This window comes from Bos indicus, chromosome 13, assembly GCF_029378745.1.
Source record: "Bos indicus isolate NIAB-ARS_2022 breed Sahiwal x Tharparkar chromosome 13, NIAB-ARS_B.indTharparkar_mat_pri_1.0, whole genome shotgun sequence".
Lineage (NCBI taxonomy): Eukaryota > Metazoa > Chordata > Mammalia > Artiodactyla > Bovidae > Bos > Bos indicus.
Genome location: NC_091772.1, coordinates 32,394,405 through 32,418,809, shown reverse-complemented (window position 1 = coordinate 32,418,809; position 24,405 = coordinate 32,394,405). Strand labels below are relative to the sequence as shown.

General features: G+C 39.2%; 1 protein-coding gene across 1 annotated transcript in view; it reads right to left on the bottom strand.

Annotated features, from left to right (window-relative positions):
- Positions 1-222: 222 nt before the first annotated feature.
- The window catches only part of MRC1 (mannose receptor C-type 1), a 124,070-nt gene continuing 99,887 nt past the window's right edge, over positions 223-24,405 (bottom strand). The window contains exons 27-31 of the mRNA XM_070800891.1: positions 14,657-14,770; positions 13,925-14,089; positions 12,419-12,460; positions 4,256-11,458; positions 223-1,698 (exon numbers count right to left, since the gene is read on the bottom strand). Of these exons, the coding sequence (XP_070656992.1) occupies positions 11,208-11,458; positions 12,419-12,460; positions 13,925-14,089; positions 14,657-14,770 (572 nt within the window). The 3' untranslated portion in view covers positions 223-1,698; positions 4,256-11,207. The remainder of the gene's footprint in view (positions 1,699-4,255; positions 11,459-12,418; positions 12,461-13,924; positions 14,090-14,656; positions 14,771-24,405) is intronic.

The following is a 24,405-nucleotide window of genomic DNA, read 5'->3' as shown; positions in this document are numbered from 1 at the left end:
AGGCCCCTTGGAGGTTGTGCCAGATTCTCTGTCACTTGGCAGCAGAGTCCTTGTCAGCTGCTCAGGCTGAGGTCCCAAACTGGGTCTGCTTCCTTCAAGCTCTGCAAGTTTGGCTTGGGTGTTTTTGCTGGGTAGGGCGTGGCCCTGTGGATAGTCAAAGTGTTACTGAACCCAGGACTAGCTGCTCAGCCCTCAAAAGCCAAAAAAAAGGCCAGACTGGTGGAAAGGAAAGCTTGCTTTATTTTGGATGCTGGCAACCGGAGAGTGTGGGACAGATGTCTGTCCAAAGACTGACTGCCCACGCCTCCTCCATAATCAGTGGGCAAGAGTTTTTATAGCTGGAGGGAAGGGGCTACACGCAGGAATAGCACAGTCAGCTCTGACAGTCATCTTGAAATTGGTCATTGGTGGTCTGACCAGCATCATCTTGATTGTTTTAAGTACAGTTAATCTTCAGTTCCGAGGTTGATCAGTTTCCATTTCCTTGAGGCCAATCCTTGGAACTTCGGCAACTTTTGTCATGGCTAGAGACTGGTCACCATGTAGTTAACTTCTTCCACTTGGTGGGGGTTTCAGTATCTATAAGACAGCTCATGGGATATGGCTCAGAATAGTATATACAGCCCTTGAGAAGGAATTAAATGTTCTTAACTATACTTAATGACATTATTACTATTTGATCTCCTTTGATTATTTTCCTTTTTTTCTGCATTTTCTCACTTCTCTGATTAAACTTTGAATCTTTGGCTGAAATTTTACCACAGATGAAAGGCAGGCTGAGGACACTGTGGGGAGAGGGGCAAGGACCCTGGGGTCCTGCTCGGTTTCAAAAGTGGGAGTCCCAGTACCTGCTTTGTGATGCATCCACCGTAGGGACTTGATATGAGCACAGGTGTATCTGGCCAGGCTGTGGTTCATAAGGAGAGGTGGCTCACAGCACAGGTAGGGGGCTGGCGGGGTGCCCAGTATATGGGAACAGACTTCCAACAAAAATAGTTCTTAAGTAATCCGTCTCTAGTTACAGCCTATGGACACACGGCAGCAAAGGCCCAGATAGAAGCCTGGACAAGTCCGGAGAAAATAACGACATTTTATTATGAGACCAGAGATCAATAACACAAACGCATAGACTGGACAGGTTTAGCCCATCCTGTAGCCCGGTATTTCCTGGAGGGAGTCAAACCTTGCCAGGTGAATGAACTCTCCCATTTGGAGAAGTAGATTCCTAGGCACTGTCAATCCAATACCCTCTTTTCTTCTCCACTGGAGACTTCAGATCCTCCTCCTGGATCCACACCAGTTCAAGAGTCAGGCCCTGAGTTGGGAAGTTAACCCCCAGGGTGGCACATAGCAGTAAGCAGAACACACTCCAGGAGCAGCTGGAATGCATTTGATTGCCTGCCACTGGGCCTGGCATTTGAAAGGGACTTCATCAGTTTCCCTGTGACCTTTAGAGCCAAGTGTTACTCTGATTTCCAGAAAACTGGAGGAAAACAGACAGGATCTTCTTTGAAATATGGATGGCAATTTTTCTCAAAGAAGTTGATGAGGTTTCTCCTGCTCTCTCACATCTCAAGACAGCACAACTGGATTATAGAGTTAAGATGGTCCTGAGCGTGAGAAGGTTCCCATTCACTCCCTTTTAGAAGATGAGCAAACTGACCAAGGGAGACTGATGTTTCCATGAAGTGAGAGTCTCTATGGTGATAAACAGTTTTGTTATTACCGACAACACAGAGAAATGGTTCTTTTCCCAAAGATCTAGGGATCTGCCCAGGTTCACATAATGTCAGGCCTTTCCCCTCCTGGAGTTTGTAGTCTAAGACTGGATAAGAGAGGCAAATTGTCAACTCACACATCCTCATTCATGGTGATTGTGGAAGGGATTATAAGAATGCTGCAGCCTTGGGAGAATATCTTAATTCATTTGGGCTTCTATAACAAGATACATGGTGGCTTATAAACAACAGAAATTCATTCCTCACAGTTATGGAGGCTGGGAAGTCCAAGACTGAGGTGCCAACAGATTCAGTGTCTGGTGACAACCAGCTTCCTAGTTAATAGAAGATGGTCTTCCCTTTGTGGGATCTCTTTCATAAGGGCACTAGCTAATCCATTCATAGGGGTTCTGCTTTCATGACCCAATCACCTCCCAGAGACCTTACCTCCAAGTACTATCACTTTGGGGGTTAGGTCTCAACCTATATGGATTTGGTAGGGGGACTGTGTATATTCAGTCCATAGCAGAGAGTATAAGGGAGTTCAGAAAAGAAGTAAAGAAGTGGATTTTAGCACCAACAATTTCTGATTAATAGAAAGAATTGAAAAACTGCAGTTTTCATTAACTTCCATGCTGTTTGGTTATATGGCTTTGACCTCGTGGATTATTTGAAATTCATAATAGCTTTGGGGAAAATGATACCTTCACATAAAAATGATTCCAGAATAGATTACTCATCAAAATCACATCCTGAGGGCATCAGAATCCCCTGGGATGCTTGTTGAAATGCAGATTCCAGGACTGGACCCACATCTACTTAGTCAGAATCACAAGCAGGGGCCCAGAGGACTCTCTATTTTAAATGAGCTCTCTGAGAGACTCTTATGCCCATCAAAGTTTGAGAACCCCTGCCAAAACCCTGAATTAGGAGCAAGCCCAGGCAGTTTTGAACTTTCCTGCCCTTGAAGAAAAATAAAATTAAGTCAACAGAAAAAAGAACATGGTAGCATCACAGGTTTCTTGAACTTTGTTTCATAGAGAACTGTTTGTATGTGAGCTGTAACCAGACCCACAAGGAGAAGGGTTAACTCAAACCCGCAGAGCAAATTGAATGAGATCAACAGTCTTTGCCAAACCCTAACTGAGCAGACCTGCCATGAATAACTTGAGCATTTTAAAGGTCCCACAGCACAGCCAGGATCTCCAGCCAGCTCAGAAAGCCTTTCCAATGTCAGTGTCACCTTTTGTTGAAAAAAGTTGCCTGTCAGTGTTCCCTTCTAAATGAAAAACATTATTTACAAAATGCTAAGGAAATTCTAATACCAAAATATGTGTTCCTGCTATGTTGTTGAGAGGTTTGGGCAACATTTCCAGTGTAAGAAGTCTCCTAAAACATTTTCATGATAACATCTAAAATCCAAAATATTGTTTTGAGGAAATTTTCTCATTTGATAGTTGGACACAATGAGAAAAACCAGAAGTATAAAAAGACACATTGCTGCTGCTGTTGCTAAGTCGCTTCAGTCGTGTCCGACTGCCGGGAGCCGGCATATTGCATATTGAGTGCATATTGCATATTGAGTGCAGCACTTTTCAGGATCTGGAATAGCTCAACTGGAAATTCTATCACTGCCGGTAGCCAGCGTGAGGAACTCCGCCCATGACAAAGGTCATGAGGAAGGAGGCTCGGCATACGCAAAGGCGGGATCGAGCTTCAGGAGTCCCCCTGGAAATTCTCGAGCATATACCCCCAAAACCAGAGTCTGCCTACTTTCTGCTTTGTGCTTTCACCTACACCTCTGACTTTACGGGGGGCTGTCCCCCACTACCTCTCTGAAAAAAGTTAGCTTACAGCTCCAGTTAATAATTCCTGGGTGTGACAGTGTTTAACCTACAAACTCCTTTGGAAATCCTCTAGCCTGCCTGAATAGGTTTTTCCGGCCTCATTGATTGTTCGGAGCCTCCCAACTGTGAGAGGCAGGAGATGTTCTAAACTGTCTAAACACAGATTCTTTTGAGTAGTTAAAAGATTGATTAGAAATTGTATTGGTGAAGGGATTTTCACTTGTTGGGCCAATGTTTGCTGCTAAGTTTCCATATCCCTTACTTGCTGTGTCCCTGGCAGTGTATTGATTAATATAGTTGGTGTAAACAGTAGCTTTAATGTTTGTAACCTGGGACCCTTGAGTTAATTCTTTTTCTTGTTGTAGCCCACCACACCTTTGCTCTGTAGGAATGCAACTTTATCTAATGCTTTTGGAGGGTGGCTCCTGACCAATCACCTTTAGAGAAAAATAAGTTTTCTGAAGAAAAGGTCTTAAAATGTTCACAGGCCTCCGGGCCAGAAGATAATGCAAATCACCTAAGCTTTTGCATATGATAAGTTTGCAGGAAGAAAGCCTGGTTTGCTGCAAGACTCTACCCCTTCCCCCATTATCCTCTGTGCATAACTTAAGGTATAAAAACTACTTTGAAAAATAAAGTGCGGGCCTTGTTCACCGAAACTTGGTCTCACCATGTCGTTCTTTCTCTTACCTTCTGGCTGAATTATTCAGCCTCTTTTCTCCACTGAATTTCTTCACTGAGCTATCTTCATTTCAGCCTCTTTTCTTCACTGAATTTTCCTACTGAGCTATCTTCATTCTATTACTCTTTATATCTTTAATTAACATTTAATTAAGCAATTGTTTCCTGATCTTCGCCTACGCCGTCTCTCCTTCGAATACCCTGGTTCAGCCGGGGCTGGTCCCCGGCATCCGACTGTGTGACCCCACAGAGGGCAGCCCACCAGGCTCCCCCGTCCCTGGGATTCTCCAGGCAAGAACACTGGAGTGGGTTGCCATTTCCTTCTCCAATGCATGAAAGGAAAAGTCAAAGTGAAGTCGCTCGGTCGTGTCCGACTCTGTGCGACCCCATGGACTGCAGCCCACCAAGCTCCTCCGTCCATGGGATTTTCCAGGCAAGAGTACTGGAGTGGGGTGCCATTGCCTTCTCCAAAAAAGACTCATTATGATGCTATTATTTTGGATCATATCCTCTCTTTGTTAATAAATTAAAAAGAAAATTAAGAAATAAAACTATATTGAGGGTAGCTTTTCTACATCAGAAAATTTACTAACTGATCTTCCATAATTGTGAGTGACATTACTATATTCATATTTTCAAGAATTTAGACCTCATAGGGAATCCTGAATAATTAACCTTCATGGATGTACTGCTGCTGCTGCTGCTGCTGCTGCTAAGTCGCTTCAGTCATGTCGGACTCTGTGCGACCCCATAGACGGCAGCCCATCAGGCTCCACCGTCCCTGGGATTCTTCAGGCAGGAACACTGGAGTGGGTTGCCATTTCCTTCTCCAATGCATGAAAGTGAAAAGTGAAAGGGAAGTCGCTCAGTTGTGTCCGACTCTTAGCGACCCCATGGACTGCAGCCTACCAGGCTCCTCTGTCCATGGGATTTTCCAGGCAAGAGTACTGGAGTGGGGTGCCATTGCCTTCTCTGCATGGAAGTACTATTTAACATCATTTTGTCACCACGAACTTCATGAATCACCCAGGGAGTTCTTATCTGTTTGTTCTGTTTTGCTAGTCAAGCCAATGCATGAGTCCCACCCCGGGTTCTAGTTTCATGGGCCTGGAGTGGGGCTCAGGTGTTTACCATATGCAATCAGTGTTGAAACACCCATTTACAGCCAATACAACAGAGTTTTCTTAAGTTATTTGCAGAAGATAAATTCTCAAAAATGTAGGTGGTTTATATTCTCAATAATACAAAGGTTTCTATAATTAAGATAGAATTTTCTACTTTTAATTTTGTTATAGAGACAAGCCAATAATTGTTCTATGCATCCCGTAGTTATATAATCTAAGTCGTGGGGTGGGGGTATATCTGAGCCTAATTCTTTTTTTTTTTTTTTGGTAAGGGGGAGACTGTTTTTATTTATTTTTAATTTTATTATTTTCTTGTTGGAGTATAATTGCTTTACAATGTTGTGCTAGTTTCTGCTGTAGAACAATGTGAATCAGCTCTATGTATACACATATCCCCTCTTTCTTGAGCCTCCCTCCAACCACCCCATCCCAGCCCTCCAGGTCGTCACAAAGCACGGAGCTGGGCTCCCAGTGCTGTGCAGCAGCTTCCCACTAGCTCTCTGTTTTACACATGGCAGTGTAGATATGTCAGTGCTACTCTCCCAATTCACCCTTTTCTCTCTGATCCTAATGCTTACTAAGTTTACTACAGTAACTTAATGGCCCCAAATTTGAGTGTCTCAGTCAAAAAGAAGTGTTATTTCTGAAGGCCTTCCTACGTTAAGCCATGTCACACATACAGCTTTGATTATTTGTGTTTTAAGGCAAAGTAGTAGTTAGGTCGTTTCCTTGGTCAGGTCAGGTGGGTAGCGTCTGACATGATATCAGGATGCTCTGAATTTAGGTCAGGTGTAGGGAGGACCACACAGAAGATGACTTCCTGTCAGTATTTGAGGCAATTCCTAAACTCCAGCCCCTGCCACGTGCATCTCACTTTCCTGCTGCTGCTGCGTCGCTTCAGTCGTGTCCGACTCTGTGCGACCCCATAGACGGCAGGCAACCAGGCTTCCCCTCCCTGGGATTCTCCAGGTAAGAACACTACTTAATGACAACAAGCTGTTTCTTATCTCAGTGGCTTTGCCCAAGTTCTTCCTCTCTCTGGCATCCATTCCTACCTTCCTTCCTTACACCTCAAGATTCTATCATCTCATCAGGCTCTGCTCAGTCTCCACCTATCAGAAGCTGTTCCTGATACTAAGAGTTGTTCTATAATGAAACAAATAAAGCTTATTAACCTTTGGGGCCCCTCACTCACATGGGTCCCTTCCAAACCCCTGGGAGGGACCATGGAAATATTTTCATGTGGTCGTGTTTCTTAAATCTGCAGAAATAAGAGATTGTAACCATAATAGATTCAGACTGTCTATTTCAACTACGCCCCTGTCAAACTTTCTCTTGTATTAAGTCCTGCTGGAAAGACCATGAGCATTTTTGAGAACCAGGGTAAATGAACATTGAATTTGGAATATATGTAGTTTGGGTTTAGTGGAATAATATATTTACAAATAATATAACCAGTGATGTCAGTATAAGAATGGCATATCAGTTGGATTCAAAGAAATAGAATCAGTAGAAAATAATAACATAGACTGATGGTAGGTAATTGATAAATGAGAGATAGATGATACATAGATAGATATACAGATATAGATAATTGATAAATAGATGTATAGATAGACCTTTTAGTTTCACTGTCTGGAGAACCCTGCAAATATGATGATCAGTGGAAAAAAAAAAAAAAAGTGTTGTAGAAGCATGCTACAGGCTGAATTGTGCCTTCCTCTCCAATTCATATGTTGAAGCCCTAACACAGAACCTCAGAATGTGACTGTATTCAGAGACAGTGTCTTTAAGAACTAGATTATGTTAAAAATGATTTTGGAAGCTCATACAACTCAACATCAAAAAAAACTCAAATGAAAAATGGGCAGAAACCTGAGTATACAGTTTTCCAAACAGGAAATACAGATGGCCAACAGTCACATGAAAAGATGCTCGGTGTCACTAATCATCAGGGAAATGCGAATCAAAGTCACAATGAGATATCACCTCACATCTGTCAGCATGGTCATGATCGAAAAGAACGCAGCATTGGCAAGGATGCAGTGCAAATGGAACCTTCACACATTGTTGCTGGGAATGTAAACTGATTCAGTCGGTGTAAAAACAGTATGGAGGTTTCTCAAAAAACTGAAATAGAACTACCATATGACCCAGCAATTCCACTCCTGGGTATATATCCCCCCCAAAAGAGAAAACATTAATTAAAAAGATACCTGTACCCCAATGTTCATACCAGCATTATTTACAATTGCCAAGATATGGAAGTCAACAGATGAATGGGTGAAGAAGACGTGGTATATATACAACCCAATGTTGTTCGGCCATAAGAAAGAACAAAATTTTGCCATTTGCAGCAACATAGGTGGACTTGCCTGGAGAATCCCAAGGACGGTGGAGCCTTTTGGGCTGCTGTCTATGGGGTCGCACAGAGTCGGATACGACTGAAGCAACAGCAGCAGCAGCAGCAGCAGCAGCAGGTGGACTTGGAGGGTCTAAATCCATATTCTAAGTAATAAGTCAGGTATAGAAAGACAAATACTGTACAATATCACTCATACATGGAATCTAAAATATACAACAAACTAGTGAATAGAACAAAAACAAAGCAGACTCACAGACATTAAGAACAAATTAATGGTGATGGATCAGTTGGTAAAGAATCCTTCTGCAATTCAGGAGACCCCAGTTCAATTCCTGGGTTGAGAAGATCAGCTGGAGAAGGGATAGGCTACCCACTCTGGTATTCTTGGACTTCCCTTGTGACTCAGCTGGTAAAGAATTCGCCTCCAATGCAGGAGACCTGGGTTCGATCCCTGGGGAGATTCCCTGGAGAAGGGAAAGGCTACCCACTCCAGTATTCTGGTCTGGAGAATTCCATGCATTTTATATGGGGTCATAGAGTCAGACACGACTGACTTCACTTCACTTCAGTAGTTACCAGTGGGGTGAGAGGGGCAACAAGGGTAGGGGATTAAGAGGTATAAACCACTAGGCATAAAATAAGCTGTAAAGATTATATTGTACAATATTGGGAATATGGTCAATATTTTATAATAATTATAAATGGAGAATAATTTTCAAAAATCGCAAGCCACTATACTGTACACCTGTAATTTATATAATAGCATGCATCAACTATACATCAAAAAAAAAATCCCTCCAAAATGATTGTGTGCCTGGACCTCCATTAGACTGTGTACTTCTTCTCATGGACCAGCACAGCTTCTCACCCACATTTGAATCTCCAAGACCTAGCTCAACACCTGGGATATGTATGAGATGCTGATGGTGTATGTGATGAACAAATAGGTAAATACACAAACAGATGCCCAAGTGAACACTGAAAATAGACGCATCAAGACATTCCCAGTCTCTAGAGATATCATCTTTATCTTTAGAGATCAAGTCAAAGACTCTTCATATTGTTTTGAGTTCAACTGGGGGAAAAAAATATCCTTTAAGAATCTTCTGACTGCTGAATTCTGATGAAAACAAGTGCAAAGCCAGTGTGGAGAGCACTTAAACATTTAATCCCCAGAAAGAATTTTTGGTTTAAAAAAAAAAAAACAAATGGACTACAACCACCAAAACCAAAAATAAATGTAAAAAGCGAACAAAACTGCTCTTCTCCATTTTAGAAAACTTCTCTACCCGCCCCCACCCCATGCTTAATACGTTACTGAGTTTGAGTACATACGTAGATACAGATGACATCTATTTGATTGTATGTTTGAGTGGATAATGTGAGGTGTATTCAGCATCCTACTGATACAGACAGTTTCTTGAAAGGATAAGACATTTAAGTATGAGACAAATGTCTGAAGTCCAAAATACTTTCTGTGAAAATGTAGCTCTGAATTCTAAAGAAAATGACTTGTGTAAAGAATTTGTAAATCATGCTCACTCTTATATTTCTCCTCTTCCATATTTCTAATTCTCTCTTGTTTCTCTTGTGTCTTGAAAGAAAAAAAAATACATATATAAAGTTTTTTCAGTATAATTAACCACACACTGCTATGACACTGTAGCCATTGTTTCCATCGAAACGTCCTCAAATGGAACATGCTTTGTTCTTACCAAGAAAATAAAAGCAATTTGTTTTCTCCTGTCCAAGGCACGAGAGAAAGTCGTTTGTTCCCAGAAAGCTTTCTCACAATTGCCCACCTCTTACAACCTCATTTGGAGAAGGCAAGGGCACCCCACTCCAGTACTCTTGCCTGGAAAATCCCATGGACAGAGGAGCCTGGTAGGCTGCAGTCCATGGGGTCGCTAAGAGTCGGACACGACTGAAGTGACTTAGCTTAGCTTAGCTTACAACCTCATTAAGTTGGGGTATTGCAAACTCCTTCTTACTAATCAATATGCTGCTTCTTAGTCTCTCTCTTGTTTTTTTGGCTGCAGCACATGGGATCTTTAGTTTCACCTCGCAAGATCTGGTTTCCTGACCAGGGATCAAACTCGGGCCCCCTGCATTAGGAGCTCAAAGTCTTAACCACTGGACCACTAGGGAAGTCCTGTTAGTCTTTTGTGAGTCGTGGACTTTCTTGAAAATCTAGCTATTTTCTTCCCAGGAAAAAAAAAAAAAGGTATAAACACAAATGGAGACAACATTTTGCAAACAATTTGAGGGTCTTCGTAGACCCCTTAATGCCATTTAAGGATCCCTGTTTAGGGACTTCAGGTAAGGAACTTCTGCTTGTGAGTAACCCCTTGGGAAAGGCAAGGATGAGTTGGAAATATGATATCGGGGTAGATGCGACACCTCTGATATATTTTACAGTGTACACAAAGCTTCATCTGAGGAAAAGTTTTTGAGCAAAAAGGAATTGTTAAAGTGAGGAAAAGATCCTTAGAAACCTAATTCCCAATTAGGGAACAATGCCTTCAACTGTTGTGTTCTGAGATCAGTCAGTGTTACAGGGGAAAGATCCAGAGAAATAGGCCAAGTCATTATAGCAAAAAATTCATTTTATGCACAGTGTTTTAGCAATCTATGTTTTCCAAATACATTAAGAGCTTAATTTTAAAAATTCCTCTACTGATAATATCATTAATTTTCCAAGTAAAATGTAAAGTAAATGGATAAATAAATCTCAGTTAAAAGAAAATTTACACTTACTAAGATCACCAAAATACAAATCTATTAAAAATACACCTTGTCTTTGATGTTTATTTCACATTATCTAACTACATACAGTTATGCAAATTTACATTTTTATTTCAAATCTTTGCATTCCTGATATACATAAAACAGGACAAAGAACACATTTGTAATGTTCAGCCTGGAAAATCTTGCTTGGGGCAGACAAAATTCTCAGCTGCCTTTTTCTTTCTGCACATGTACAAATACAATTCTGAATAACTGGAATTAAAAAAATCAAGATGGGTATAAGGAAAAAGGTGACTAAATTTTTGTGTCACCTGAGGTTATATGTACTTGACTTTTAAAATGGTCTTCTAATTATCAAATAACTATCTCATGGGTAACAAGTCTTTGGAATCTCCTTAAATGATTTCAGGACACTTAGCTGGTTGCTTCTGGGGTTCTTGTATTTGAATGCAGTTGACATGAGCTATACACTAATGCTGTATATTCATCTAAGATCTTCTTAAACATTGTAGTCAATGTCATTATCCCTCTTTTGTGAAAATATCTTGCCAGGCTTAAAAAGGAGCACTTATTTCTTCCACTCGGCAAAGGAAAAAAGACAGACCAGCGTAATACAGTACTATTATAATTTGAAAGGAAATAATCACATTGAACAAAACAAAAGACCTTACCATTTTAGTTATAATTTTATGAAATTCAAATATACCTAAATCATACCATGATACTAGATGGCCGCATGTTCATTCTGTTCAATGTTTCCCATGAGATCTTTTGTATCATTAGTTCCTGGACTTGATCCACTGTTAAAATACAGAGTGTTCTCAAAAGCGTCCTCTCGAGGCAAATGCACACGTCTTTTCTTATAAAAGAAGTACACAGCGAAGCCAGCACCCATTATAATCAGGAGCACCACGATGACCACTACTCCTGTTGCACTGGAAGACGGTTTAGAAGGTTCCATCTTCCTTGGATCAGCTATAAATAAGTAAATATATTTTAAAAAAAGGTAAGCGGAGGGAGGCAGAGAGTAAAGTGCCATGGAGAACAGTACAACTGTCTTAGAAAAACTAAAATGCATGAATTTCCTGTCCAGTGACATTTCCCAAACAGAAATTTAGGACACGAATATAGAATTTCGTGGATGATAAATTCAAATGTTCAGATGACTATTCAGTTGCAAGAGTATCTCATGTATCTATGCAGCAGTAGGCTAGTATGATATTTTAAAATATTTATACCTTTTAAAAATAATTGAAGGCTGCTTACACATACATCATATGAAGATAAATGGAATAGTAAAAGCAGTGACAATAATAACAACCAAGGGGGAAAATTAGGGAAAAAAGAAAACGAATAGTGGAAATTTGAACACATGAGTATTAGTTAACAGCACGTAGGAAGTTAAGAGAGATGGAGGCAAGCCACACATCTCACTTTTACTTTTTTTTGGCAGCAAACAACATAAGTGAAGGAGGTCAGTTCCTCATTCATTCAAACTGTCCATAAAGCTAAAATTTTAAATATTGCTTAAAAAAAAAGAAAACAAAGAAATCATAGGGATTCCTAAGAGAAATTTCTTCCCTGGGTTCTCATAGGGCAATTAGTGTAACAAAGCAGTTAGTGTCCTCAGTAAGATCTAGAGTTCTTGCCTGGAGAATCCCATGGACAGAGGAGCCTGGCAGACTACAGTCCATGTAGTCATAAAGAGTCAGACACAACTGAGTGACTCAACAACAACAACAGGACCTGGGATAAAAACACCAAACTGACTCCAAGACCGGCTTTTCTAGAATATCATTCAAGAGTGATCGGTGCCCTAACGACAAAGGCTAGAGAGTGTAATGGGTGTAGGAAGGGAAAATTATGGTTTTTAAAGCAAACACACTGTATCAATGTATTGCTAATATGGAACTTAAAAGTTCATGATGATCTTACCTTTTGTTGTAATTAATGTATGCGTAGGTTCAGCATCAACAACTGTTTGTAAAATAACAAAATAATTAAATAGTTATAAAGACCCATGATAATTGCATGCAGATAGTGAGCATTATTTGGTTTACAAATACATAAAATTATTCATGTTTGATTTATGGTGATATATGATATATATCATATATCAGGTTCTTTCCCTGGTGGCTCAGACGGTAAAGCGTCTATCTACAATGCGGGAGACCTGGTTTCGATCCCTGAGTTGGGAAGATCCCTGGAGAAGGAAACGGCAATCCACTCCAGTACTCTTGCCTGGAAAATCCCATGGACAGAGGAGCCTGGTAGGCTACAGTCCATGGGGTCGCAAAGAGTCAGACACAACTGAGTGACTTCACTTTTACTTTCATGATATATATAGACAATAAACAGATAGATGGGCAGATAGATAAAATCTGTATGTATATATACAGATTTTAGCTATCTATCTTCCTATAAATGCAACCTACAGCTGCATGGTGAGTTTAAATAGACTGGAAGATCTGAAAACAGGAAAAAAAAAACACCCAGTTGCATTTGAGCCACTTATACCACAAAAATCTATCCAATCTACCCATAAAATAATGTATTCTAGGCTAGTGGTTTTGAAAATGGCTCACTGAAGCATAAGATATTACAAGGCATTTGAATGAAAAATAAAACAAGGAATCCAACACTGCACTAAAGGGTACAGTATCTTAGAACAGAGTTGTCAACAAATGAAGAACTAGCATCACCGACTCAGTGGAAATGAATTTCAGCAAATTCTGGGAGACAGTGGAGGACAGAGGAGCCTGGCATGCTACAGTCCATGGGGTCACAAGGACTCAAACGCAACCTAGCAACTGAACAACAACAACAAAATAATAAAACCACTGGGGATGGAGTATTACTTTATTTAGTTCATTTATTTAAATCTATTATCTAATTAATTTTATCTCATGGCAAAGATACTATGTGAAGTAGAATGGCATAAAACTATTGTGAATGTCCAGGTAATATCATATCATGGGCACATAATACTATTAACTCCCCCAATCCCTGTCCTGACATGGCCTGCCATTCAATCTCAGGAGGAAACTTAATTGGTCTTACATGATTTATTTCTTAATAAATTCTCATTCCTCCCCACTGTCCACTTCTTGTTTGGTCAAGGTACATATTTTATCTCTTATTCTCATACACCATAAGGCTAGATCTCCAAACTTCTCCCAACTTCACAAATCCATGTGTATGGATATTTCACACATGTGTATTCATATACCAAAATTATTACTTCAATTAAGCAGGAAGTTTTGTGCTCACTCAAAGCGACAGACAGAACTAATCATCATGGCAGACTAGATTTCTTGCTTATAAAGAGGGACAGTTTATAAGGAACCTGTAATCACATTGTAATTCCACACCTAACATCTTCATATTTGCAAGAAAAGGGAGCCTAGAAACATATGTACCATAGGACAAATTCTTACTTACTTTTTGGTCTTTTACAAATGTATCCTTTGTAGGAAGAACAGTGAATATTACTCCATAATCCAGAAGATGCATATAAAGTGACACAATCATTTCTTTCACCAGAGGGATCACCTGTTTTCCAGTTGACAAAGGAGAGTGGGTTGTTGTTTATCCACACCCACATTCCTGATTATCAGAGGAAGCCAAAAAAATTACAAGTTAAAAATAATCCCCCTTAAAATAAATTCAACTTATTCATGTGAAATTTCTAAGCATGTTATTTTACACCACAATCAATAGCTATTTACACTTAAGAGTTTTAATAGGCAAGATAATAATAATTAGTTAATAGAGGAAAGGAAACTTAGAATTATGTTTCTTATGTAATTTCAGTTGAAAATTTATTCCTAATTAGTATATATATGTAAAGTTATCTCCCCCTAATTTTTTTTAATAGCAAAAGATAGAAAAAATTTTAATAAAATTTTTAAAAATATTTGTCTTTAACTTAGCAACAGTGGATATTCCTTTTAGCAACTTTTAAGATAGCCTAATGTGTGAGTCACTTAAATATTCAGTTCTTATCTCAAATGAAACTATGAGTTTGAATTTTCAAATGTTTCACAAATTAATCATTAATTAAAGCAAGATTTTCTAGAACTGAAAACTTGTTTTGAAACAAATTTGAAACACTTTGAAATATTTCAACATTTTGAAATATTTATGATTCAAAAATCATGGTGCAAAAATTACCTTCAACATTTCTGTACAATCCTATCCAAAAATTGGTTTTGCTTTGAAGTGGCTCAACTCGATATGACAGGAAACTCAATTCAGCAGCACTTTCAATGGTAACCAGAGAGGAACCTACAAAGTACAAAAGAATAAACAAGATGGCAATATATTTAAGTAGTTGAAAACATTTTTATAATGATTGTGTTGATATCAAGAGCAATGAAAATCATCCCACTATCTCCACTTAAGGGGAAGAATTTCAAAGGGTGAACATTTGTCTTCTAAGAATTTGTTTCCATTCTGAAAATATGATTTTTTAGGCATCATTTGTGTATAACCACTGGACAACTCACTTTAGGATATACAAAGATGAGGAGAACACAGAATACCTCAAGAAGGTTATGGTTCAGTGAATAGGAATGAGTTGAGCATGTAAAGAAATGTATTAGAAAAGAAAATAAATATAAAAAGGTACTGACATGTCAAACAGGGAGAAGATTTGTTTTAGGGGAAGCTATTTAAAGGAAGCATGCAAGAAACAGAATTTAAAAATATTAGGGAGCATGAGATTTCAAGTAGAAAGAATAGAAAATAATTCGGAGATTAGGAAGAATAAAAAAAAATAAAGAAACAGGGAAGCATAGAGGTGGTTCACAGATGCATGGAATTCATGTCTGGTTTATAGTAATAAGATATGAAATAGATAGAAAGGCAGGTAGGTAGGTAGGTAGTTAGGTAGGTAGATAAGGCAATCTATTGGGGTAAATGAATAGCATTGATAGATAGCTCAGTTTGGCTGGATGAATCTGGTCAATGGGTGAAAAAAGCCTTGAGTTAGGTCTCACTGCAGATGGCAGGAGACTGGTATTTAGGGTATTTAGGGTAATGGCAGGAGACTTAGATTTTTAGGCAGCAGAATGATGCACGCACTATAAAAATATTAATCCAGCTGTTATGTATAGGACTGTACAAAAAGAAGACAGGAAACAGAAAGGCTGCTACAGCATCTAGCATACCCAGTCAAAGATCGCTTCAGTGCCAGTACTGTATTTTATCATAAATTTATAGAATTTTAAATAATAACAACTTAAACTATATTTAAGCTATTTCTACCAGATATTTTGCTTTGGGCTTTACAAACATGATCTCACTAACATTTTACAACTATCTTATTAAGTTAGTACTACTGTTAGTCCATTTTACAGATAAGGAATCTAAAAGTCCAGAGGGTAAGATCTTTCAAGATCTTAATGAGAGTGGAGGGCAAAGTCATGGCATGATCTGGGCATCTGAATCTTGCCCTATACCTAACCACATGCCTGCATCCCACATGACTGGGACCTTGCTGACTATTTTCGTTGCATCATTTCATATTTTATTTTAAAATATATTTCACAGATGATAGCCATTTCAATATATATGGGATATATTTTGATGAATGTGAATCATTCATTTTATTTATAGGAAAACATAGTTATCTACAGTTGAAAACAAAGTTTCTACATATCCACTGCCAAGAATTTTTTAAAAAATATTTAGCAACATAAAAGAAAAAACATTTAATTTAAAAAAGGAGGTTTCAAGTGACATCATAATGAATGGCAGAGGAAGAACCCTTGAAAATCCTCTCTCCTACAAAAGCAATAAGAACACTAATTTTTTTTCAAATCAACTTTTTCAGAACACTGAAAGTTAACCAACAGCTTGTAACAGTCCAGGAAGTATTTATTCAAGAAAAATGACTGACTCTCAGTAAGGAAAGTGAGCTTCATGATGTTTTAACTTGTCCTAATCCCATAGTCTTATCCCTAGCTCTGTGATTGCCTTAAAAGCCAAAAGCCTCAAAATCACACTGAAGACCAGAAACCAAGAAGACACTGGGAAAGTCAGAATGGGATTGGGGTTCTTTCCAAGTCACATTCTCAGAGAATTTCCATTATTTGATCTCTGACAGTTCCCTGGAAAACCTCACTTGGCAGAACCTGCCTTAATTTGAACTAACTCAGAGCTCATCCAATGTAAACAGCATTTTCCTTGGGGGAATTTGTCAAAAATTAACAGTGGCAATAATCTAACAGTATAGCTGCCTGAAGCAGGGATAACATTTTAGGGAAACAATAAGCTAATGAAAAAGCTAAAAGGAAAGACTGTGGAGTAAAATGTCCATAGGGAACTTTAAGAAGCACCGACCTATTCCTGGGAATCTAGAAGGCCACAGACATGCACTGGAGTGTGTGCATGCCCAGGACTATGTGCATGCCCATGGAAGATCTGAAAAGTCTCTACATTTTCACCTCTGGCTGACCTTGACAGTCTGCACAAACAGGAAGTGAAGGCTAAGGTAGAGTTTTAAACTTCATGTATGAATGTTGAAGACATGTCTTCAGACAGAGCCCCTCAGTAAAACCCAGAAAACTTATTCATTCTAGGCACTAAGGAAATACGTTACATCACTAGCTGACCACTAAACTAACTGGGTAGAGAATTCAGTAACTGCGCATGAGAAAGAATATGTACTTTATAGAATTTATGAGGGAAAATTACTAAACAAGGCAACAACAACAAACAGCAACAAAATCAAACCTTGTTGAGTGGAAATAAACTTATTTCCAATGTTGCTTCTTTTATTATTTTAAATACATATTTTTCAGTGAAAATTACAAGAAATTCAAAGAAACATGAAAATATGACCCATACCAAGAAAAGAAGCAGCCAGTACAAATTTTTCCTGAACAAGTCACATCTTTGGCTTACTGGACAAAGTCTTTTGAAACCAGCTATGTTAAAGATGTTTAAAGAACTTAAAGGGGAAAGTGTCTAAAGAATGAAAAGAAAGTTATGAAATAATTGCTCACTAAATAGAGACTATTAATAAAAAGATAGAAATTATTTTAAAAATAAAATTCTGGAGTTAAACATTATAATAATTGAAAGGAAAACTTCACTGGAGAAGCCAAAAACTGAATTTGATTAAGTAAAATAAATAATCAACAAGCTTGTGGTTATCCAGTCTGAATAATGGGAGTCCTAGGAGAGGAGTGAGATAAAGAGACGTAAAGAGTACTTGAAGAAATGATGGACCAAAAGCTTCCCAGTGGTCCTTCCCAGGACAAGTGCATGGCAACCCACACCTGTATTTCTGCCTGTAGAATCCCATGGACAGAGGAGCTGGTGGGCTATGGTCCATAGGGTCACAAAGAGTCAGGCACGACTGAAGCAACTTAGCACAGCACAGCACAGCACAATGGCTGATAATTGCCCTGCTGCTGCTACTGCTGCTAAGTCACTTCAGTTGTGTCCGACTCTGTGCGACGCCATAGATGGCAGCCCACCACGCTCTGCTGTCCCTGGGATTCTCCAGGCAAGAACACTGGAGTGGGTTGCCATTTCCTTCTCCAATGCGTGAAAGTGAAAAGTGAAAGTGAAGTCGCTCAGTCGTGTCTGACTCTTCGAGACCCCATGGACTGAAGCCTACCAGGCTCCACCTTCCATGGGATTTTCCAGGCAAGAGTACTGGAGCGGGTTGCCATTGCCTTCTACCTTGGAGAAAGAAACAGACATCTAGATCCAGGAAGCATAAGGAGTACCAAATACAGTGAATCTAAAGAGATTATTGCCAAATTCAGACTTAAATTGAAGAAAGTAGGGAAAACCACTAGGCCATTGAGGTATGACCTAAATCAAATCCCTTATGATTATACAGTGGAAGTGAGAAATAGATTTAAGGGACTAGATTTGATAGATAGAGTGCCTGATGAACTATGGATGGAGGTTCATGACATTATACAGGAGACAGGGATCAAGACCATTCTCATGGAAAAGAAATGCAAAAAAGCAAAATGGCTGTCTGAGGAGGCCTTACAAATAGCTGTGAAAAGAAGAGAAGCGAAAAGCAAAGGAGAAAAGGAAAGATATAAGCATCTGAATGCAGAGTTCTAAAGAATAGCAAGGAGAGATAAGAAAGCCTTCCTCAGCAATCAATGCAAAGAAACAGAGGAAAACAACAGAATGGGAAAGACTAGAGATCCCTTCAAGAAAATCAGAGATACCAAGGGAACATTACATGCAAAGATGGGCTCAGTAAAGGACAGAAATGGTATGGACCCAACAGAAGCAGAAGATATCAGGAAGAGGTGGCAAGAATACACAGAAGAACTGTACAAAAAAGATCTTCATGACCAAGATAATCACAATGGTGTGATCACTCACCTAGAGCCAGACATCCTGGAATGTGAAGTCAAGTGGGCCTTAGAAAGCATCACTACGAACAAAGCTAGTGGAGGTGATGGAATTCCAGTTGAGCTATTTCAAATCCTGAAAGATGATGTTGTGAAATTGCTGCACTCAATATGCCAGCAAATTTGGAAAACTCAGCAGTGGCCACAGGAAAAGGTCAGTTTTCATTCCAATCCCAAAGAAAGGCAATGCCAAAGAATGCTCAAACTACCACACAATTGCACCTATCTCACACGCTAGTAAAGTAATGCTCAGAATTCTCCAAGCCAGGCTTTAGCAATACGTGAACCGTGAACTTCCAGATGTTCAAGCTGGTTTTAGAAAAGGCAGAGGAACCAGAGATCAAATTGCCAACATCTGTTGGATCATCAAAAAAGCCAGAGAGTTTCAGAAAAACATCTATTTCTGCTTTATTGACTATGCCAAAGCCTTTGACTGTGTGGATCACAATAAACTATGGAAAATTCTGAAAGAGATGGGAATACCAGACCACCTGACCTGCCTCTTGAGAAATTTGTATGCAGGTCAGGAAGCAACAGTTAGAACTCGACATGGAAAACCAGACTGGTTCCAAATAGGAAAAGGAGTACGTCAAGGCTATATATTGTCACCCTGCTTATTGAACTTATATACAGAATGCATCATGAGAAATGCTGGGCTCGAAGAAACACAAGCTGGAATCAAGATTTCTGGGAGAAATATCAATAACCTCAGATATGCAGATGACACCACCCTTATGGCAGAAAGTGAAGAGTAACTAAAAAGCCTCTTGATGAAAGTGAAAGAGGAGAGTTAAAAAGTTGGCTTAAAGCTCAACTTCAGAAAACTAAATCATGGCATCTGGTCCCATCATTTCATGGGAAATAGATGGGGAAATAGCGGAAACAGTGTCAGACTTTAGTTTTTGGGGCTCCAAAATCATGGCGGATGGTGATTGCAGCCATGAAATTAAAAGATGCTTACTCCTTGGAAGGAGGGTTATGACCAACCTAGATAGCATATTCAAAAGCAGAGACATTACTTTGCCAACAAGGTCCGTCTAGTCAAGGCTATGGTTTTTCCAGTGGTCATGTATGGATGTGAGAGTTGGACTATGAAGAAAGCTGAGTGCCGAAGAATTGATGCTTTTGAAGTGTGGTGTTGGAGAAGACTCTTGAGAGTCCCTTGGACTGCAAGGAGATCCAACCAGTCCATTCTGAAGGAGATCAGTCCTGGGTGTTCTTTGGAAGGACTGATGCTAAAGCTGAAACTCCAATACTTTGGACACCTCATGCAAAGAGTTGACTCATTGGTAAAGACCCTGATGCTGGGAGGGATTGGGGGCAGGAGGAGAAGCGGACGACAGAGGATGAGATGGCTGGATGGCATCACCGACTCGATGGACGTGAGTTTGGGTAAACTCCGGGAGTTGGTGATGGACAGCGAGCCCCAGCGTGCTGTGATTCATGGGGTCGCAAACAGTCGGACACAACTGAGTGACTGAACTGAACTGAAAAAGACCAACACTGAGACACATTACAATTAAGTTGTCAAAAATGGCAATCCACTCCAGCACTCTTGCCTGGAAAATCCCATGGATGGAGGAGCCTGAATGGCTACAGTCCATGGGGTCTCAGAGTAGGACATGACTGAGCGACTTCACTTTCACGTTAAAGACAAAGAGTGATTTTTTAAATTTTAAATTTATTTATTTTATTAGAGGCTAATTACTTTACAAGATTGTATTGGTTTTGCCATACATCAATATGAATATGCCATGGGTGTACATGTGTTCCCAATCCTGAACCCCCCTCCCACCTTCCTCCCCATACCATCCCTCTGGGTCATCCCAGTGCACCAGCCCCAAGCTTCCTGTATCCTGCATTGAACCTGGACTGGCAATTCATTTCTTATATGATATTATACATGTTTCAATGCCATTCTCCCAAATCATCCCCCCTCCCTCTCCCACAGAGTCCAAAAGACTGTTCTATACATCTGGGTCTCTTTTGCTGTAAAAACAGTTAAACAAAAGCAACTTTTTACACATAAGGCAATCCCTGCAATACTATGAAGAAATTTTCCAGCAGAAACTTTGCTGTCCAGAGGGAGTGAGAAGATACATTTAAAGTGCTTAGGATAAAAGCTTCCAACCAAGAATACTCCACCTAGAAAAACTGTCATTCAGAATTAAATGAGAGATAAAAAGTTTCCCAGACAAATAAAACTGGAAAGAGTTCATCACCAATAGATCTTTTCCCTGATAGCTTTATTTCTGTCCTGATAGCTCAGTTGGTAAAAGAATCTGCTTGCAATGCAGGAGACCCTGGTTCAATTCTTGGGTGGAAAGATTCACTGGAAAAGAGATAGGCTACCCACTCCAGTATTCTTGGGCTTCCCTTATGGCTCAGCTGGTAAAGAATCTGCCTGTAATGTGGGAGACCTGGGTTTGAACCCTGGGTTGGGACAATCTCCTGAAGAAGGCAAAGCCTACCCACTCCAGTATTCTGGCCTGGAGTATCCACGGACTCTATAGTCCATGGGGTTGCAAAGAGTCGGACACAACTGAACAACTTTCACTTTATAATAAATGTCAAAGGGAATTCTTCAAGTTAAAGTGAAAGGACTCTAATTAATAATACGAAAATATTTGAAAATATAAAACTCAATGGTTAAGGTAAATATGTAGGAAAATCCAGACTATTCTGATATAGTGGTGGTAGGTAAATCATCCAGAATTCTAGTATAAAGGTTAAAATACAAAGTATTAAAAATAACTATAAATACAATAATTTGTTAATGTATACACAACATAAAAATATGTAAATGGTGACATCAAAAATATAAAAGGTGGGGGAATGTAGAAATATAGAGTGCTTGCATACATTCAAAGTTAAGTTGTTGCCAGCTTTAAATACACTACTATAAGATGTTTCATATAAGCTTCATAATAACCACACAACAAAACCTATAGTACATATACAAAAGGAAACAAATCTAAGCATATCATGATAGAAACCATCTAATCACAAAGGAAATGAACAGAGGAAGAAAGGAAAAAAGGAAGGTCAAGACAGACAGAAACAATTAACAAAACGGCAATATGGAGTCCATGCCTACCAATAATTGCTGGAAATGTAAATGGACTAAATTCTCCAATCAAAAAACACAGAGTGGCCTAATAGATTGAAAAAGAAGAGGAATAAAAAGAAAAAGCCCCAACTATATGCTGCCTACAAGAGATGCATTTCAACTTTAGGACATACATAGGCTTAAAGTGAAGGGATTAAAAAAAATTATTCCATGCAAGTAGTATTGAGCGACTTCACTTTCACTTTTCACTTTCATGCATTGGAGAAGGCAATGGCAACCCACTTCAGTACTCTTGCCTGGAAAATCCCATGGACGGAGGAACCTGGTGGGCTGTAGTCCATGGGGTCACACAGAGTCGGACACGACTGAAGCGACTTAGCAGCAGCAGCAGCAGTATTGAGAAAACTGACAGCCACGTGAAATAGAGTAACTAACTACTAACACTACACAGGAAAATCAACTCAAAATTATTAAAGACTTGGATGTAAGACCTGAAATCATGGAAGAAAATATAGGCAATAAGCTCCTTGACATTAATCTTGGTGATGATTTTTTTGTATTTGCCACTAACAACAAAGACAAAAAAAAAGCAAAATTAAACAAATGGCACAACACCAACCTGAAACGCTTCTGTATAGCAAAGGAAACCATCAGCAAAATTAAAATATTACTTACTGAATGGGAAACACATTTGGCAAACCACATGTCCTGCTGCTGCTGCTGCTAAGTCGCTTCAGTCGAGTCCGACTCTGTGCGACCCCATAGGCGGCAGCCCACCAGGATCCCCCATCTCTGGGATTCTCCAGGCAAGAACGCTGGAGTGGGTTGCCATTTCCTTCTCCAATGCATAAAAGTGAAAAGTGAAAGTGAAGTCGCTCAGTCGTGTCTGACTCTTAGCGACCCCATGGACTGCAGCCTACCAAGCTCCTCCATCCATGGGATTTTCCAGGCAAGAGTACTGGAGTGGGTTGCCATTGCCTTCTCCGAAACTACATGTCCTAATAGAGGTTTTATATGTAAAATATACAACTTAAACAACTCAATGGCAAAAACTGAATAACTCAATTTAAAAAATGGGCTTAGAACATGAATAGACATTTTTTTTCCATAGGAGACTTTCAAATGACTAAAAAGTACATGAAAAGTTGCGCAACATCACTAATCATCCTGGAAATACAAATCAAAACCACAATGAGCTATCTCCCCACACTTGCTTAGGCTAGCTATTATTAAAAAGATAAGAGATAACAAATGCTGGAGAGGATGAGAAAAGAAAACCCGGTTAGGGTGAATATAAATTGGAACAGCATGGGGGTTCCTCAAAAAATTAAAGATAAAACTATCATCACTCCCATTCCTCAGTATATATTCAAAGGAAATGAAATTAGCATCTTGAAAAGATATCCGCACTCCACGTTTACTGCAGCATTATTAACAATAGCCAAGATATGGAAACAACCTAAATGTCCATCAACAGATGAATGGTTAAGAAAAGGCAGTGTGTATATACAATGGAATATTATTCAGTCTTCAAAAAAGAAGGAAATCCTGCCATTTGCAGCAGCATGGATCAACCTGGTGGGCATTATTTTAAGGAAGTAAGCCAGAGACAAACAAGTACTATATGGTATTACTTATACGTGGAATTAAATAAAAGTCAAACTCATAGAAACAGAGAGTAGAATGGTGGTTGTGAGGGGCTTGGGGTGTGGGAGAAACAGGGTACAAACCTTCAGTTATATGATAAATAAGGTCTTGGGATCTGTTTAATATAGTGACTATAGTAAATACTGTATGATATAAGAGATTAGAAATTAAGTATTCTTACCAAGAAAGAAAAAAAAGTAAATATGTGATACGATGGTTCTGTTAACTTGACACTAGGAATCCTTTCCCAGCAAACACATGTATCAAATCATCACCTTGTATACCTTAAATGTATTATAATTTTATGTCCATTACACCTCAATAAAACTGAAGAAAAAACTAAACATAAATGCAAAAAGAAGTAGCAAAAACTCCAGGCTGACTTTTGAAAGAACAAGAATATGAGAATATAACCCTTGCTCACCACTGTTGAAACAAGAGCCCTGACTTAGGGCATAAACAAACTTCAGTAACAAAATAATTCAGTAAAATATTTATTTGGATTAAAGTCAGTAAATTTGTTAATGTACCCTGAAAAGTTCACTTTCTTTGATATTTTTATATCAGAAGGGAAACCTTCCACTTTTGTCATGTCTACTTGAATTTTCTTTCATATTTATTCACAAATAAGATAACCAGATCTAAATGCTTTTCTATTCATGGCAAAGCAAAATGGTTCCTGTGCACTTGTGAAGGCTGAGCTGATTAGTGATAAAAGGTGAATCCAACACTCTGAATTATAATCCCAGTGATTTAAAATACTAGGGCAGAAAGTAAGAAAGACTTCTTCAGCAAATCATTGCTTTCCATAC